The sequence below is a fragment of the Amaranthus tricolor genome, chromosome 12 (assembly GCF_026212465.1).
Source record: "Amaranthus tricolor cultivar Red isolate AtriRed21 chromosome 12, ASM2621246v1, whole genome shotgun sequence".
Classification (NCBI taxonomy): Eukaryota; Viridiplantae; Streptophyta; class Magnoliopsida; order Caryophyllales; family Amaranthaceae; genus Amaranthus; species Amaranthus tricolor.
Window position 1 is genome coordinate 10509363 of NC_080058.1, and position 18362 is coordinate 10527724.

General features: G+C 33.9%; 1 protein-coding gene across 2 annotated transcripts in view; it reads left to right on the forward strand.

The window, feature by feature from the left end:
• The window catches only part of LOC130828193 (uncharacterized protein At5g08430), a 23624-nt gene extending 6028 nt beyond the window's left edge, over positions 1-17596 (forward strand). For both annotated transcript variants that reach the window (XM_057694042.1, XM_057694041.1), the window contains exons 4-9: positions 376-435; positions 565-615; positions 5658-5728; positions 5996-6222; positions 15458-15499; positions 16281-17596. In XM_057694042.1, coding sequence (XP_057550025.1) covers positions 376-435; positions 565-615; positions 5658-5728; positions 5996-6222; positions 15458-15499; positions 16281-17362 — 1533 coding nt within the window. In that variant the 3' untranslated portion in view covers positions 17363-17596. The remainder of the gene's footprint in view (positions 1-375; positions 436-564; positions 616-5657; positions 5729-5995; positions 6223-15457; positions 15500-16280) is intronic.
• Positions 17597-18362: the final 766 nt, after the last annotated feature.

The following is an 18362-nucleotide window of genomic DNA, read 5'->3' on the forward strand; positions in this document are numbered from 1 at the left end:
AGGGTTAATTTTTTAAATTATTATCCTTAAAATATGATTATATCTATACTCTTGAAATCAAACGTACAAGGTAAAGTGGATAAATTTTATATTTTTTTATTATTGTTTTATATTTTTGTTGGTATTTAATATATATTTTTTTTATTATTATGTGTTTAATAATTGCATTTTTAAAAAAAAAAATTTCTACTAATCAATAATAATTGCGATCCATTCCGCGATAACCGAATTTTTTCTGTTACCGTGATCCACAACCGCGACTGCGACCGCAATTTTGCACCATGATTAGTACCCGAGTCCAAATAACATAGTGTGGCACAAAACTAGTAGAGAACCCTTCCAACTTTATTCAGATGCGACTTTCTATCGCTGTAGGATGAAATTGAAGATTTGCATAGAAGATTTAAGGATGGTCTACTAAAGCAGCCTACTGTTGTAAGTTATGATATTGATGATTTGTAGGATAGTGTTTCATTTCCCAATGATAGAGTTTTTCAAATTTTTACTACTCTGCTGCTGTGGATTTCTCATTCTCTGCATTTGCAATCTTTTTAACATGAACAGGGTGAACTTGAGCAGAAAGTAACTATTTTGCACGAGGACATAATAAAACATGTATGTATACATTTTTTTTTGGATTTTATTGTTAATGAAGGGTTTGGATATTAACTGGCCTTTATGCTTTTTGACTGCTAGCTGGGTGGGCAAATGGTATATTATCCTTCTTGTTTGCTGTGGATGATGGTTATAAGCCGACTAGCTTTCTGTTTTCCAGTTGTAATGCATGTGTTTTTTAGTTCAATGCAATTGCATGTGTTAACCAGTTTACTGTACAGTTGTACTTTCTTTGTTTGAGTTGTTTTACTTGAACATATTAAAAGTATAGACTGTCTGTTCTTGCTAGAGCTCATTGTATTTTTAGCGAACTTATTAAACTTAAGTCCCAGATCATGCAAGATCAATTCTTTTTCAATTTCATGCATTGTCGAATTGACTACTTGAACTCATGTTGGACGCCAGCATCTTTAATCGTGTTCAGACAATATAGGTAAACACCTCTGAGATCTGAGTTTCATTTGCATTTGCTTTCATCTGTTCATCGTGAATTACCAGATAAGAATAAAATTTAGATGATTTGGAGAAGCTTAGAATAGTGGTAGTTGGCTATTGATTTTCTTCATTCTTGATGAACACGTACGGTCATTCTATATTTATGCTTAGATAGTTCACCACCTTAGACTTGTAGTTTCAGCATTTTATCATAGTGAAATATTCAGTTTTCAGTTACCTGCATTTGATGAATCATAGATTCTCAGTCATTAACAAGTACTCTAGTAGCCGAATCGAGATTGTCCTTTCGTGACTTGGGTTTATATCATGATTTTAAGGCTTGTTTGCAATATTTTGAAAAACCTCAAATATAAAAAATGTCTTGCAAACCCTAAACTCTCGAAAAATGAATAACAAAAGAATTTGAAGAAGATGGAGATTGATAACTTTGAATCTGGGAAATCGAAAAGTATCTAACTCTAATCTGTCGAAAACTTTTTTTTAAGAGGTTTGAAACTTTACACCTGTGCATATTTCTCAACCAACAAACAATAAAAAAATTCTATCTTGTCGATAAAATTAGTCAAATAATCTACCCAGTTTTTAAATGTCACCACCCTTTTCATTGTGTCGCCACTCTTTTTTAATGAAATTTCAAAAATACCCTTGAAAAATACATTTTTTAATTATAAAATAAAAATTATTATTTTAAACTAAAATTATTAATAATAATTAAATTAAATAAAATATATTAATTGTAAAAAAGAAAAATATTTTAAAAATTGGAAAATGGATCTAGTCGCAAGTTTTGTATGACTTGACCTAGGCCTACTCGCACGTTTTGTGCGACTGGGTTCAATTTAGTTATTCGATTAATATTTATATTTTTATTTCATTAAATTTTCATTTTAGCTCGGTTGAAAATGTTTTACAAAGAAAATGAGTAAAAGAGAAGAAAAGTGTTTATAATGCAAAAGTCATGTTCTGAAATTTGATACATGTTCACTCTTTTGACCATAACTTTAGATAGGAAAATCACATCAATGCAATATTTGTGACATTAGAAACTAGACTTAAAGAGCTTTACAATGATATAATATATGCTCAATTTCAATAAATGAGCGAGAAATGACGATTGTTTAAAGTTTGTTTGTGCTAAAATTTGATACATGTTCATTCTTTTGGCCATAGCTTTTGATAGGAAAATCACATTAGTGCAATGTTTGCGACATTAGAAACTAGACTTCAAGAGCTTTCCAACGATATATTATATGCCCAATTCCGATAACTGAGCTTATTTAAAGTTTGCACTGATTTTTAATACACCCAGTCGCACAAAACGCGCAACTGGACCACGTTAGAGTCGCGTATAACACGCGATTGGACCTTGGTAGAGTCGCACAAAACGTATTAGTTCTAGGAATTACACATTGATTCAAATAAAAGTTATTTGGAGTTAGTAGCACTAAAAGCTGCCCTTGCCCACATTTTGTTGTCGTTTATTTTTCTTAACATCTAATATTAGAATTGAATCCATAAGCACTATATAACAATTGGTAACAGAGCAAGTCTATTCTTGGGAATCGATATAGTGCTTCAGGAATTGCTCCATTCGGGTTTAAAAAAAAATCGAAGATGACAAAAGATCCGACAATCTCAATTATGGCAGATTGGACAACAAAAAACCAGATTCGCAAGACATAGTTGAAGAATTTTATAAATTGTTCAAACAGTACCACAAACAAACCATTGAATTACACGCTCTCGTGAAAGAGACATCCAGACAGATGAAAGCTGATTTAGAAGGGTTTTGAGAGAAGGTTAAAGAAAGGATTCAAGGTTCTTGGAAGTTTTCTTTAAATAAGACAGCGGATCATATTTCTAAAGAATCTGAAGCGGGAAGAATCAAGAAATATGAAAATGGCTGCCAAGAAGACCTATGACTATGTAGTTGAACATTTTGAAAGCAGATTAGGGGAGAGATAAGAATAATTATTTTCAGAAAATAGGCTTGATAAAGATCGAAAAAGATGGTCGAGTTTTGGCCAGAAAAATCAAGAAGGATAATATATTTGGGTTTAAAAAAAGGAAAAACAAAAAAGAGGAAAATGTGGAAAAGAAAAGGAGAAAAGATGAATAAAAAGGAAAGTTAAAAAGGGGAAGGTAGAAAAATACCTGGAAAATGGCGAAAATCAGGTGAGTATGGAGTAGAGCAGATGGTGAAAAGATAGTGGTGGCATAGAGTAAAAAACAAGGCCGCATCGCATCGCATCGGCCGCGCTGTAAAGGTTTTCAAAATAAACGAATCGATATTTCCCGCGTTGTAAAGATGTAAAAAAACCGCGTTTTGGGCCACATCAAGGGATATCTTATAGTTTCGACTGATTTTTAGGCAATATGATAACTGCATCACTCCCGTTCCCGCATCAACGTTCCGTTACCGTGATTGCGACCGTTATCGTATTTTTACACTATGATTGGTGGTGTTCCGGTCAGTCACTGCAAAACGAATTACGCAGAAATAGATGTCTCCCTAAAAGTACTGGATCCGGTGGTGGTCTCGGAAGGTGTGGCCGAGAAGAGATGGTAGATAGAAGATGGTATGTTGCGGGTCCGGTGGAGGACCCAGGATTCTCAAGGGAGACAATGAACATCCGGAATCTTTGTTCATGAAGGAAGGAGACGAGGTATTTCACCAACATCCTTGCTTGAGGAGAGCAATAGGAGCACAATCGAAGAAGAGTTAACAAAAGAAGTTGATAGATCTTATTAATGAAGCGCGAGATGCGGATCGACCTTTGGTCTTCGGTCGGAAACGTCCGTGCCGGAGTCGTGAGGATCCGCGACTCAGATCACCGGTGATGGCGATCAGGGTTCCGGTGAAGGTTGTAGTTGTTTGATGAGAAACTAAGTAAAAAAAAGAAATAAAGCTTACCTTTTCTGTTTTAGTCGAGGGAAGAAAAATGAGGATGAAGATGAAGTCCTAGCTGCATAGAATTTAGAAGTAACTTAGGTTAAACTACTAGGTTAAGTCTACATTTGACTGGGTCATATTTCCCTTTAATTGGGCTGGCCCAACTTTAAAAAGGGGATACACAAACACAACAACACTCTTTTTTAATATATTACATGTTTTAACTCTTTTCTCTCTCTTTCTTTTAGAAGTACTTTTTTTTATGTGCCTTTTTTTCTTTTCTTTTCCTTATGTTTTTTACCGTTATGTTTTAGACTTTCGTACAATTTTAAAACGGAGACATACTTTATTCTTCTTTATACTTTATTACTGTTTAATTTTCCTTGGGATGGTAGTTTTTCAAAAACAAACTGATGCACATCACGTGTCCTTTCTTTCTCTTTTTAACTTTTTATTTTACTTTTATCTTTTATCTTTTTACTTTTTTTAGTATAAATAGGTTTTGAATTTTTTGTACTTATTTTTTCTGCATTGTAAGAATCACATTTCGTTTGTTCCGAAACTTATAAATTATTGTTTCTCGTTTCCGTTTCCGTTTCTCGTATCGTATCGAATTTCGTTTCGTGCAACATTGGATCATATTCAAAGAGAAATGCAGTAGCAACAGGTGCAGACAAAAGTTTGACTAATCAAAGAGAGCAATCAATGGCTCTGAACAGCGAGGGCCTTGAGGGTCTAATTCCACGTGCTAAGCTTTTGTTGACACTTGGGGGAACGTTCTTTTTGGTGTTTTCGCCTCTCATTTTGTAACAGTTGGTTCTTTTGCCTCTCTATCTGTATTTTGGGCCAATTCTTGTTCACATGGGAGCAAAACAGCTGCTTCACTCTCTCAGTATATTCATCCATATGAACTTCTTCAGGATGTACGAATCATTCAATAAGTTCGTCGTGAATCCTGTGGTTGTTGCTTTCTTTTACTTCCCAACCCTATTTTTTCGGACTTTTGGGCAATTTTCTTTGGAACACTTAGTTTTCAATTTCTAAAAGTACATTTGCTAGACCTATCCAATATTTTCAAGCTAATTTTTAACCCAAAATTTTTTGTCGCCCTATCTCATCTAACCTTTTTAGCTTTAATTAAAATCCTCTTTTGTTACTACCACAACCCATTTTCTGTCCACCTTGAGGGCATGGTGGAACTCAGGCCGTCGGTAATGTGATATATTGGATAAATGGGTATGTTTAGATATTTTACCAATTAGTTAGTTGTAGGCTTATTAGTATAAATACCAAAATATGTAATAGTACTAGGAATTAAGCATTGATTGAAATAAAAGTCTATTTGGAGTTACTAGCACTCGAAGCTGCCCTTACCCACATTTCGTTCTCGTTTATTTTTCTCAACATCAGAATTCTGCATTTGCTTGCAGAATCCAGGAGCAGTATATTAGAACTGAATCCAGAAGCAGTATATTAGAATTGAATCCAAAAGCAGTATATAATACAATGATTGTCAGGTTTATATCGGTTTGTATCACGCAGAATGTGAACTTTCAAAGACTGCATTAGATTTGTTTTTGCGCTCTTGTTAATAGGGACAATGAAGCTAGGAGATTTATATCCTTTTCTTATTTTTATGTATGAAGTGCTGACTATCATTTCTTTGGACAAATTTATATTTTCTTAATTGCAGTGGCTAGCAAGAGAGCTCGTGCTTCTCAAGAATCTTGCAGATCGTGCTAACGAGAAGGGGTGGCGATATAAATATCCTTTATTTTTGTTACACTTGTTGAAGTCATGGTTAATAGAACATGTGCTTGAGTTCAACCCTTGGTCTTAAATTGTGTCTTGAAATACTAACTTGGCTACCTTCCGCATAGTTTAACTGTGTTCCTCTCCCCTGCTTCCAAACATAACTCAATTAAGGATTAATTTTTGGGCAAGGTCGACCAATCATGGATCTCTCCCTTGCTGTCTTTTGTGCTTGCTTATGAAGTGTTAATTCTACTAGTCTTCCTTTACTACTATTACAGTGGCTGAGTACCTGGAAAGAAGGAACCTACTCGAGTCACCTGCTGAACAATCTCGCTTGTTCAGTGAGATACCGAAGGTGATTCCTGAAGAAGTTAAGTTAGAAGCAATTGCTGAGTGTGCCCCTGACGATTCACCTAAAGCTGCTGACTGGGACTGGGAATTCTTTGATTCACCAAAAGAAGATTTGATGAATCCAGAGGTTATAACTAAGCATGATATTCAAGGTGTGCATTTGCTTTAGTTCTTCTATCTCTTTATTATTGAGCATGTTTAGGGTTACTTATTTTGGGGCACCGCGCTGCAGTATTATTTTTAAAATTATACAAAATCTGACTATGTTTATAAACTTAAATGAGAAGCTTTGTTGACAACATTGAGTTTAGTGCTTAATAATCTGTTATGGTCATGTCACTTGTTAATTTGGAGCTTCTTTTCTTCGGAACTACTAGGCACAAGATTCCCAAATTGGTTCTTTGGCAGTTAGGTCTTTACCTCGTTATGATTATTAAATCATCAAGACATGTTTTTCATCTTCCTACAGAAAATTTTCTCTTTATGTTTGTTGACAATGTTGTATGGGCTAGCTCGCTGCGTATAGAAATCGAGTATTAGATGTCATTGCATGTTTCTATTTTCTTGTTTTCTGTTTGTTTTTTCTTTTTTCCTTTTTATTTTACAAATTTGTGAATTATCTATAAGTTCTACTTTTTTTCTAGTTACTTTTTACAATGTTTTGCACTTCTGCGTGTTTAGAGATTTTGACCTCTTGCTACTTTTCTTTTTGTAATTACTCCTTTTATTAATCTAAGACTTTTGTCACGTAGATATAATTAACTTGTTTATTTTATATTTCACTTCTATTGTTAATAAGTTTATTACTTTTGTCAATGAATTTTTTTTTTGCCTTTAGGGTGATGAATATGGATGAATGATGTTTTATGTTTATGATATTATTTTTTTAACAGAATTAATAATGATTGAGTAGCTATATTTATCGTTCAGCATTACTTAAGCAAATATAAATGCATAATTTGTTTGTCTAAAATTTTAAATGAAGAACTAATAAGGTAGAGGGATGGTCCCAGGTCGAAAACCCTATTGAACCCGCCCCTAAATATAGGGTATGGGTGTAAGTTTTCGCCCAAAAAATGGTTTTGGGTGTAGCTCCAATATTTTAAGAGCCAGCCCGTCCTAAAACCGACCCATGACCCACTTCATAGTCGATTTTAGACCCACTTTAAATCTAATCTAAATTCATTTGGACCTCTCGTAGACCTAGACTTCAGCTATAAATTTATTTGACCTGGTATCCACTTCATAATTCTTTATACTTAGGGTGCAATTTCAATGTATGAATTGGACTAGCCCTAAACCAAACCACATGAAATTCAATTTGGATTTCAATTTTAATTCATCCAATTACAAACCATTTAGGGACCGAATGCACATCAAGGCAATCAATTTCACAAGAGTTAGATTAGATCCAATCTAAAATATTCGAATTTAGGTTAAACGTTCATTTTTACTTGAAATAGATTAGGTAAATGTGTTGTATGTAATCTCGAGACTCGATGTCGCTTACAAGTTCAAAAAACAAGATCTAAAGCGATAAATTGCAGTGGTTGGAATGTTGCGTTTAGAAACTGATTTCTGTTTTTGATAAATTGAAAACATAGAAATGTACCGTTGGGATGAATTAGAAAGGAAATGAATATGATAATGAATTGTAGATGAATAATATCGATACAAATACACCATGATGATTATTCAAATAGGAGACGGTTGATGATGAGGTATAAAAGGATAGTTAGGCAAACTCTAAACCTTAGAGATTTAGACACACCACGCTAACAATCTAAAGGCTTCTATGAACACATGCAAGACGCCTACACCTACAAGGAATAGAAACTTTTTTAATCGAATTCTAATCCAAGAACTCAAAGTAAGACATTGTATTTGAACAAAGTTCATAATTTTATAGAACTTCAACTACTTTGAACTGATTACAAACTCTATTTATAATAATGGAAACACCTATAAATTTTCAGAAAATTAATTACAACTAAAAAGCATTCGATTTACCTTAAACGAAAATAACCGAACTCAGCCCTTATAGAACTTCATGATCTTCAACTCCCTTTTCATAATTTCTAACTTGATTAACTTCCTTAGCATTTTCTAAAATAACTTCTATAGAAAACTTTTATGCCCATAACTTTGTAGGCTTATCATTGCGCTAATTAGCCCACATAACCACCTTAAGTAACTTTCCATAACTCATCAAACCGTCCCATGAGCAGCTATCATGCTTGTATTTGCTGTTTGATCAACCGCCCACCTTGTTTTGAATAACCGCAAAGTTTGCACATGGTTCCTTCAACTATTTAGCGGCCATTCTTACTTTGTCATTTGACTTTCAATCTACAATATTCTACATTGTTAAGCTAAGATGACTTCGAATCTTGGGTAGCTTGCTTGGGTGGCTTTGCCTTGTGATGGACTTGGAGTGTAGGACTTAGGCGTGTAGCTCCTTCATTACTGCTGCTCCTTACAAATTGTATAACTTATAAAAAGTTCTACTTAACTAAACCTAGTAGCTCTAATAGTTTAACTTACATAGTTAAACACACAAAGTGTTAAAGTCTTTAAACTAAACAAACAAACAATTCTTTCAAAAACCAAACGAAACTGACTAACCAAAACTAAATAAGTAAAACTACAAATTATCACAAGCTTTAAACAAAAACAAATCTAACTAAAAGACAACCTAAAAAGATGAACACATAAAATAAAAACTAAAATCAGCTAGGTGAGTTTTTGTAAACTTACTTAAGACGTTTATTTTGTGGATTTCAAAAAGCCTAAAAATAAGCTTAAAGATCAGAAGGAACCAAACCCAAATATCAACAAGTTAATCTTCCATTTCATCATGGATGGGTTTGTTGCAACAAAATGTAATTTAGTAGTGAATATTAACTTGTATAATCCCATATATTTCAACAATAATGACTTTAAACTCATATAATCTCATTCAGAAGTCCCATAATTTAAGCACAACAATGCCATTAAGAGGTTCTCACCTACGTGGAGTTTTGGAGATGTATGCAACTTTTACCCTTGTTAGTGATTACAAAGAGGTTCTTTTTAGTTGACTTTTTATGGCAAATATCATCCGCAATTTAACGTATATAAGAAGTGCATATGATTTGATGAGTCATCTTATTATAATTCATGATCCCATGGACAATAGACATCGCATAAACTAAGCGAAGGATAAAATAATATAAAGATCATAAATGCCAAAAATAATGCTACAAATGATTTGTTTATGATCTTGATTTTTTTTGAAAAAGAACAAATGATCATATTAGAAATCTATGCTTGTTCAAGAGGCTTAGTTAGGATATGTGAAATGGATTTTTTTAAAGCTTATAGATCTTTATATACTACTAGAGCAAATACTAAATATTAAGTCTTAGGCAATCACTTAATTAATATAAATAGCTTTAGATAATGTACTCATTGTTTTGTTTGTGCTCCTAATTTATTATCTTAAGAATGCACAAAATAAAATTAGTCGCTTGCCTTTTCGTGATCCATCATTAATCCACTTTTCTCATTCCAAAAGTGTTGATTCTTGTCAAAGATATAGAATTAGAGCCATATGGCCATATGTGAATACATGATTTAGATTAGAAATAATGAGTTTCTTACATTTCACTTAACAAAAGTGATGTATTTTTTCAATTAGATGTACTCCAAGGCCATTTATTTCATTCATGAACAAAGGATATTAGTGTCTAAAGAAAAAAAAAAGAATATTTTTCTTCTATACCATAATTGTCTCATACTCTCATTGTCTTAGTGAAAATTATTTATGATAACCTGTACAACGATGCCAACGATTTCGACGCTTAATACCAACAATGTGAGGTTGGTTGCATGATCCAAAATAAATCAATTTAAGAGGTTGTCACAATCAAAGATTATACTTGATTCTCTTTAGTACTAATCTACAAGTAAGATAATCAATTTCAATGATTATCACCATATATTCTCCCTCATTTATTCTTATTTATTGCTTGCAAATATGTCATCCTTCACTTATGTTATCGAAGTCATATTTGTCATATTTCTTCATTTTCTAAGCTACTCAGTGTTTCAACCTTTCACTTCTAATTGGTGCAATTTTTAGTCTTTTTTACACATGACCAAACCAACTTAAATAGTTTTCTTTAATTTTGTCTTCAATATGTACAACTCCAAAACCCTCATTTATTTGGGATTCTTTCTACGTCCTGTCATCTATCTTAACTTAATTATCTAATAGACTTTATGATAATATGGTTACGATAACATTAATGATAATTGATGAGAACAAATTAATACATCTAATCTTATCTCATAATATATATTAGGAGTTTTGCCCTAAATAAAAGTTATTGATTGCATATATATATATATATATATATATATATATATATATATATATATATATATATATATATATATATTATCAATCATATTAATTATCATTTTAACTTATAGGTCAACAATATTCCATGGTCTATAAAGTCATACATTGATGGACTTATTATATCAAGTAGATAGAACATTTCTTACATAAGGAGTTAGATGATCATTGCCTGTTGACAATATAAAATATTATATGATCTCCTAAAAATGAGGATCAATTGGCAATTTAGAAGACATTTAAGATATTGTTTCTCAAATATGGAAATCCAAACTACTGGCTCATGATGTAACGAGTTGGCGTGGAAATACAGTCTACGTATTCCAATAAGTTTATTAAATGATATACATATAATTAAATAATATACCTATTATAAAAACTATGTCTACAATTTTTATAATAATGTAATTATATGCTTTTAAATAAATTTTTTTATTACAATGGTAAGGCTTTTAGGTGTGAATTCAGAATTTCAATACTATTTCGACATTCCTTTAGTATATAGTAATGATGTGTATTTTGGCATCTAGATTTTGGTAAGTGAACTACACATATTTCATTGGCATTAGTTTCTCTTTTAGGTTAAACATTAAGAATAAGGGGAAAGTGATTGGTGGATTTTATACAGTAAATGATGCCTATTTTGGCATCTGGGTTTAGCTAAATGAACTACACATATCTCATCGACATTAGTTTCCCTTTTTGTTTGAACTTTGAGATCTAGGGAAAGTGATTAGTGGATTTGTAACTATACTAGTGACTTGGAGACTGAACGTGTCATATTATGTATGGGAAAATTGCAATATTCTACAAAATGCTTAAAATAACATATACTCTTTCGCCCCTCTCAATTTACTTAATTGTCAATTACTATGTGAGCTTTTAAAAACAATAAAGCATATCTATATAATACTAAGTTAGTTTTGAAGATCGTACATCCCAACCCAAATGATATTTAGGTTACTTTCCAGGAAGTGTTGTTAGCGTCACCCCTTGCATAGGGAGCTTAGGCATGCTGAAATGATTGGGCTTATTTTACCAGTGAATCATTCTCCCTCCCTCTTTTTTGTACTAGATAAGCTTGGTAGAAACTCATGCACAAACAAACTATTTACATGCACCGACCCTTGTTGCTTTGGTGCTAACCTTGAGAAAAGTTTTTGCACTTTTAAATGTTGTGCTGTAAGAATTTTGTGGTGAATGTTCGAGGCAATAAAAATAAGTTAGTGACGTATGCTTACAATTTTAGTTACATCACTTTATGAATGCTTTAGATCTCTTAATATGATAAATCAAATATGGGAGAAATAAAAATGGAAAGTGGGCGTAATACTTGATGTAAATTATGAAATGAAGTATCGTCTCTATGTGCTATTTCAAGATTTGAGTCTTTGAAATACGTTTATAGACTACAGATCTATCGAGGGTAATGCAGTTACTTGGATGTTCTACTTATTTGATTAGTTTGTCATTTGAACTATTTAAACTCTCTGCACCAGAATATCTTCACCCTTTGATTCGGTTCTTATTGAAAGTATTGTAAATGGTATCAAAAAGTTACTTTATCACACTATTGTCCAAGGTTGAAACACTGCCGTTTTCGTTTGTCTTTAAATTATTCCTTATTTGTGTGATGTCCAATATACTCCCTCCATTCCTTAAAGAGTTTCCCATTGCCATTTTCGGGTGTTTCATTTGTTGTTCCCATAAAAAATGTTTCTATTTTTATCGCAAATTTTGTACAAAAATAACCTTGTTCATCATCATTTTAATATTTTAATAATGTTTTTGTCCTCACATATCTTCCACTAACTTTATGTTAACATTTTTATATTCCTTATGGTCTCCACATGTTTCCCACTTACTTTTTAAAAATATTTTTTTTATTAGTCGTGGTCCTTATATTTTTTTCCACTAATTTTCTTTAAATATTTTTTTTAATGTTTATGGTCTCCACTTTTCCTCCATCATATTTATTATTCAATAAAATAATATATCTACTATCTAAAATATTTTATTTTTCTTACTTCCCGTGACCATTCCTTGTAGGAATTTTATTAAGGAACAAAGGGAGTATATCATCGAAGAGTTTAACAAATTGAAATTGTTTGCTTCTTTAGTTCTATGCATGTTAGTTTCTTTCCTTAAAGCCTTTTTGAGAGAGAGAGGCTAGGGGTTGCACTCATCTATGGCTCTTTGCAAACATGCGTGACTGAGATGATTTGGATATATGCAAAGAAAGCCCATTGCCATCGTGAGAAGGGTGGAAAGCATCACAATTGATGGAAAGATAAGATGCAGTAGGCCTAAGAAACATGAAAGGAGAAAATTAGAAATAACATGAACGAGTTGCACCTTTCTGAGGACTTGACTAGGGATAAAACTATTACGAAGACCAATACTCGACTGGGTATTAGAATACTCAACTGGGTAATTAATACCAGTTTTTGTATTCCGGTTTTCCAGATTTTGCGCATATTTTCTATTCTCTTAACACTCGATCATGTATCCTAATACCTAGTTGAATATCTAATTAGGACAAATCTATCTTTTAGCTGTTTCAAATTTGTAATTAATCTTTTGTGTAACTTTAAATCCCTTATGCTGACAACCTATTTTTTTAAAGTCTTTTTCCAGGGTGTGACACCCTTAGGGGTATCTATTTATTGTTTATTATGAAAGTTTACTTCTTTCTCTTTCCTCTCATGTCTTTATTATTAATAAATCTTATAATAATGTTCAAGTTTTCCAGCTAGGGCTTAAAGGGTTAAACCACATAGGAAGATTGGTTAATTGAGTTGAATATCAGCCCTAGGAATTAAATTTGGTTTAGTCATATATCTTGTAATAGTCACCTACATGGCTACGCCTACACTTGTCACCTATGCGTCATTTATAGTTCTGGCTTTTATGATTGCTTTTATATTTTTTGGTCATTTCATTAGCTTTAATTTTTATCTTGTATTGCCTTTTCGTATTTTTTTTGTCTTGTCTTGTCTTGCTTTGCTTTCCTTTGCAGGTCTTTCTCGAGCTGAGGTATTCTTTGGCTATATCTTTCTTTATGGGTATGATTTGTCGTCTTTGTATCTCTGATTTGTCGTCTTTGTATCTCTTCCCAGACCCTTATCATAGTTTCTATGAGCGGGATATGTAAACCCTGACTCCTTTCCTCTAGGACTTTGCTTTTTCCTTTCTTTTATTTTGCTATTGGCTTATCCCTCTCATTAGCCTTCTATGGATCATGTTGGGTTTCTTACAAAGGCCATGTCTTTTCTAGTGAAGTAATACAATAGTTGTACCTAAAGAAACTTTGTTGGCTGCAATGTGTGTTGGACAAGGCACATGTTTGTGACTTCTTTTTGACTAAAGCAAAGTTGATCTCCTAGCACGCCTTAATTTTAATAGGTCATGATGCTTGACCATATCGAATTTGACCATGGGCAATGTATTGAAATAAAAAGTCCGCAATAATCAAGGAAATGAGTGACCATAGTGTAAAAACAAGGCCACATTGCATCGCATCAGTTGCGTTGTAACAGTTTTCAAGACAAACGAACCTATTGTAAAGGTGCAAAAAATCGCGTTTTGGGTCGTATCAAGAGATATCATACTGATATTTAGTCATTACAATAACAGCATCACTCCCGTTACCGCATCACCGTTCTGTTACTGCAGTTTTACACAATGAATAGGTCCTTCATTGTGTAGCATATGGAATTCTTGACATTTTTGGGAAATAGCTTTTGAAACTAGATTTAGTAAATAGTCTGCAATTATTTGAAGTAAATAGTCTACAATATTCTTCTTTTTCAGGAAAATAATTTCTTTTTCATGTTTGCATTTGTATTGGATATTACCACACCTACCTTTGTCCATGTATTTAACTATATGGAGGTTTCCTTTTTTATTTACTTTGCACAACTCTCTACTTTTTAATTGATGAAACCATTTAGTATTTCAAAAAATTTCTCATTAATCATGTGTCTTTTCCTTGGTCTAATGGATTGCGTAAGAAGCTCTATTGTTTTCTTCAGTAAATATGTTCGAGTCAATAGATATTTTCAAGTTTATAATGGAAAAGCTATCTTTCCCACTCTATATTTGAAAGGGTCATGTGTTTATCGATTATAAATTATTTCCTTGTCTTCTTGGCCCCTGCTTAAATGCTCGAAGATTACGAAAATTATTGCCAATTGTCTATGATTGATATGTAGCTGAAAAAAATAGAAAATTTCATTGTTAGGTTAATTGTTCTTTTAAATATATGTCAAGTGAAGTAAACGATGTTATCACCTGTCAAGTTTATTTTGTGCATCTAACAATGACTTCTACTTAAATTTCCAATGTGAGAATATACAAATATGCTTACCTTAGATGTGGTTCATCATGTATGGTTGTATGAGATAGTTGTTCTTTCAGGAATTTGATTGGGTATTGGATATCATATTCTAGCGTACGAAATGTTGGGGCTAGATGAGTGGTCTGTGTGCCATTATTTCTCATATGGGTACATGAAAGTGAATTTAGTTACACTCCACGTTTTTGACATTTGTTCTCGGTGAGGAAATTTACGTGGATTTTATATTACCTATCAAATATGTGCATTATGCGTGTGTTTTTGGGTTCACCACATAGATATGTTGCATATTATTATCTGTGAACATTTTAAAAGCATCTTTCAATGTGATTATTTTTTTCTAGCTTTAGACTTTGAAGATAAACTGGGCCTTGAAGTGGTAAATTAAGTTCGAACCTCCAAACCACAATCTTGGGAGTGGGGACTGAAATATCCATCACCCATAACATAGCTGATCATGGATTTAGGAGAAATGTAAGGTTAAGACTTGCGATGCAATAAGAAATAAACAAAAAAAAGCGAGAAACAAGAATTTCAATTTAAATTTTGGTTTTAACTGGGAATTTATTATTTTTCGTGTGAAGTACTCTTGAAAAGGGACCATTCTAATACAATAAATATTTTGCAGCAAGTCCGAGAACTTCTGGTGATGATGACTCTGGCAATACTGGTAAGAACAAAACCTTTGCTCTTCGTACAAGCGTGCATTTTAGGTTTTTCTAAATCTAGCTTTTTAGTTGTCATTCATTTTACCGTGGAAACTTGTTCAAAAATTCGATACTCTTTTTAATTCCTTTATGTAATTTCTGGCAGAAGCTATATAAAGTTAAATTCTTGATTAAAATTCAGTTATAGTGCTTCACTAGCCAATCTAATATATGTAGCTTCAATGACGTAGCACTTTTCAATTTACTGTAATGACTCCCCTAATACCTTTTTGTGATGAAAAAGTCTCTACTCTGCTTTCAGCAGTTGTCGTTATTTGAAACTGTGTGGTTCTAATTATTCATCAAGTGTGAAGTTCACTTCTGGCTTTTGAGGCTCCGCACATTGTAAATAATGATCATTGTGCCGACTAGCAGCCCTAATTGTTGCAAGTAAACCTTGTAATACTAGTTATTTCTATTCATTGGTAGACGTTTATTATTGTATAATTCTTCCGGAATCTTGACTCGTTGATTGCAAGATCCTTGATGGCGGTGATATTGGTCCATGGTTGTGATCGGACAAAGTTCTCCTGTTCAGCTCTCCCTTATGTTTTCCTTTTGAGACTTCCTTGCTTTGTTAAACCTAGACCCTAGCTCATAGATTTGTTGTCCTGAAAATTCCGCTCCCAACCGACATCCTGATTGAACATCATATTTATTCCTGATGAGTTTTCCCTAGTCACCCAACTTTTTGATGAGTCAAACTCATTGTATTGTACGTATTTATTAATCTACTTATTGCAGCAACTGAAGTCACCACGAGAAGCAATGGCAATGCTCACCCAGTGGCAGAACTAAACAATGGACATGCCGAGTCTCTGGAATTAGAGAAAAGAGAAGCTCCTCATATTGAAGCAATTAGGTTTACTAGCAAGAGTCACAACCCTGCTGACATCCCAAACACAGATACACAGCAAGAAAATTTTTGCCGTGAAGCAATTACAATGACAAGCAACAGTCATAACCATGTTGGTATCGTAAACACAGGACAAGAAAGTAAATACCCACTGCAGCTCCCAAACACAAAAGAAACAGGAGGGGCTAGGGTCGTGATTGATTTGAGTGATGATGACGACGACGATGATGATAAAGATAACACCCCAGGTGATGGGGTACAAGTTCAAGGAAATGGTGGGATCCAAGTTCAGCGAAATGGCGGGAACCAAGTTGAGTGGGTGGGTGGGATCCAAGTTCAGGGGAATAGTGGGATCCAAGCTCAGCAGACTGGTGGAATCCAAGTTCAGGGGAATGGTGGGACCCAATTTCAGCGGACTGGTGGGTTCCAAGTTCTGGGGAATAACGGGATCCAAGTTCAGCAGACTGGTGGAATCCAAGCTCAGGGGAGTGGTGGGACCCAAGTTCAGCGGACTGGTGGGTTCCAAGTTCTGGGGAATACAGCGATCCAAGTTCAGCAGACTGGTGGAATCCAAGCTCAGGGGAATGGTGGGACCCAAATTCAGGGGAATGGCGGGATCCAAGTTCAGCGGACTGGTGGGATCCAAGTTCAGGGGAATAATGGGATCCCAATTCAGCGGTTTAGCGGGATCCAAGCTCAGGGGAATAGTGGGATTCCAGTTCAGCGTTTTGGCGGGATCCAAGCTCAGGGAAATGGCGGGATTCAAGTTCAGGGACCTCTTCCTGAACAGTTAGTGTGGCATTATTTTGATCCTCAGGGCAGAGTCCAAGGGCCATTCTCCTTGTCATCTTTGAAGCGGTGGAGTGATTTGAACTATTTCCCTGTTGATTTCAGAGTTTGGTTGATTGGTCGCAGTCCCCAGGATGCAGTTCCATTGGCTCTACTTCTTCAGCAGGTTTTTCCAAATTGATTATAGGTCATGTACATATGACTGTCGAGAATAACTTTTCTCAAGTGTAGCTTTAACTGTAAAAATCCGACCAATTCTTAGGTGTAGCCTTTTGTTTGAATGTCAGTTTATTGTAGTATTTGTAAGTCATTGATGAGAATAGTGTCTTGGCAGATTTGGTTCTTCCAGCTCATGTTACTTGGAACTAGACTATAGTTTATTACATGAAATAATTATTGATTTTTTCTTTCTTCACAGTATGTCTGATAATAGTAATAAGAAGCAAGTTATCTGTGCTTGCTGGTCTGGAAATTTTGTCCTTCAATGTTTGTTTAGCATTGATAATAAACCGTCCAAGGGCGCAGACTAAGACTCGAAAATGTTGGCTCATTCCAATATCTGATCCTTTGTATTGTGCATAATGCATAGACTAGATGACGTCCTAGCTGCAAGTTTTATGTGATGTCTTCTGTCTATAATGTGTTTTTGTTGGGAGATAGGTGGAAACTGTCCCTTGTTTATAAGGCTGCATTTTTAACCAAATCCAATCTTTAAAGTCGAATTGCCTATCAGCTTTGTGTATATTGGCCTATTGAACCATTTTGTTCTGGGCTTCCAATAACTGGTCTTTTACTAAATCAATCATTTGTTTGCGTTTGCTCCTGTCTACTGCAGCATTAGTAGATTCACCAGCTAAGTAGGGTAGATGAAAGGGAGGTTTTTGGTTGTAGACAATTTCATAGAGGATAAGTTTGGTTGAAATGTGGAAATGGATATTGTACCACCATTCAGCTATTGGTAACCACTTGCACCATTCTTTTGGCCTTTTCCCACACATACACCTGAGATGCATCTCCAAACAGATATTCACTACCTCGATTTGACCATCACTTTGAGGATGGTAAGAAGTATATAACATAATTGAGTACCATGTATTGTAAAAAGAGCTTTCCAAAAATGGCTAATGATTCATTAGGGGTGTTCTATGGGATTTCTATCCCTCACAATTAGAGGTGTTCAA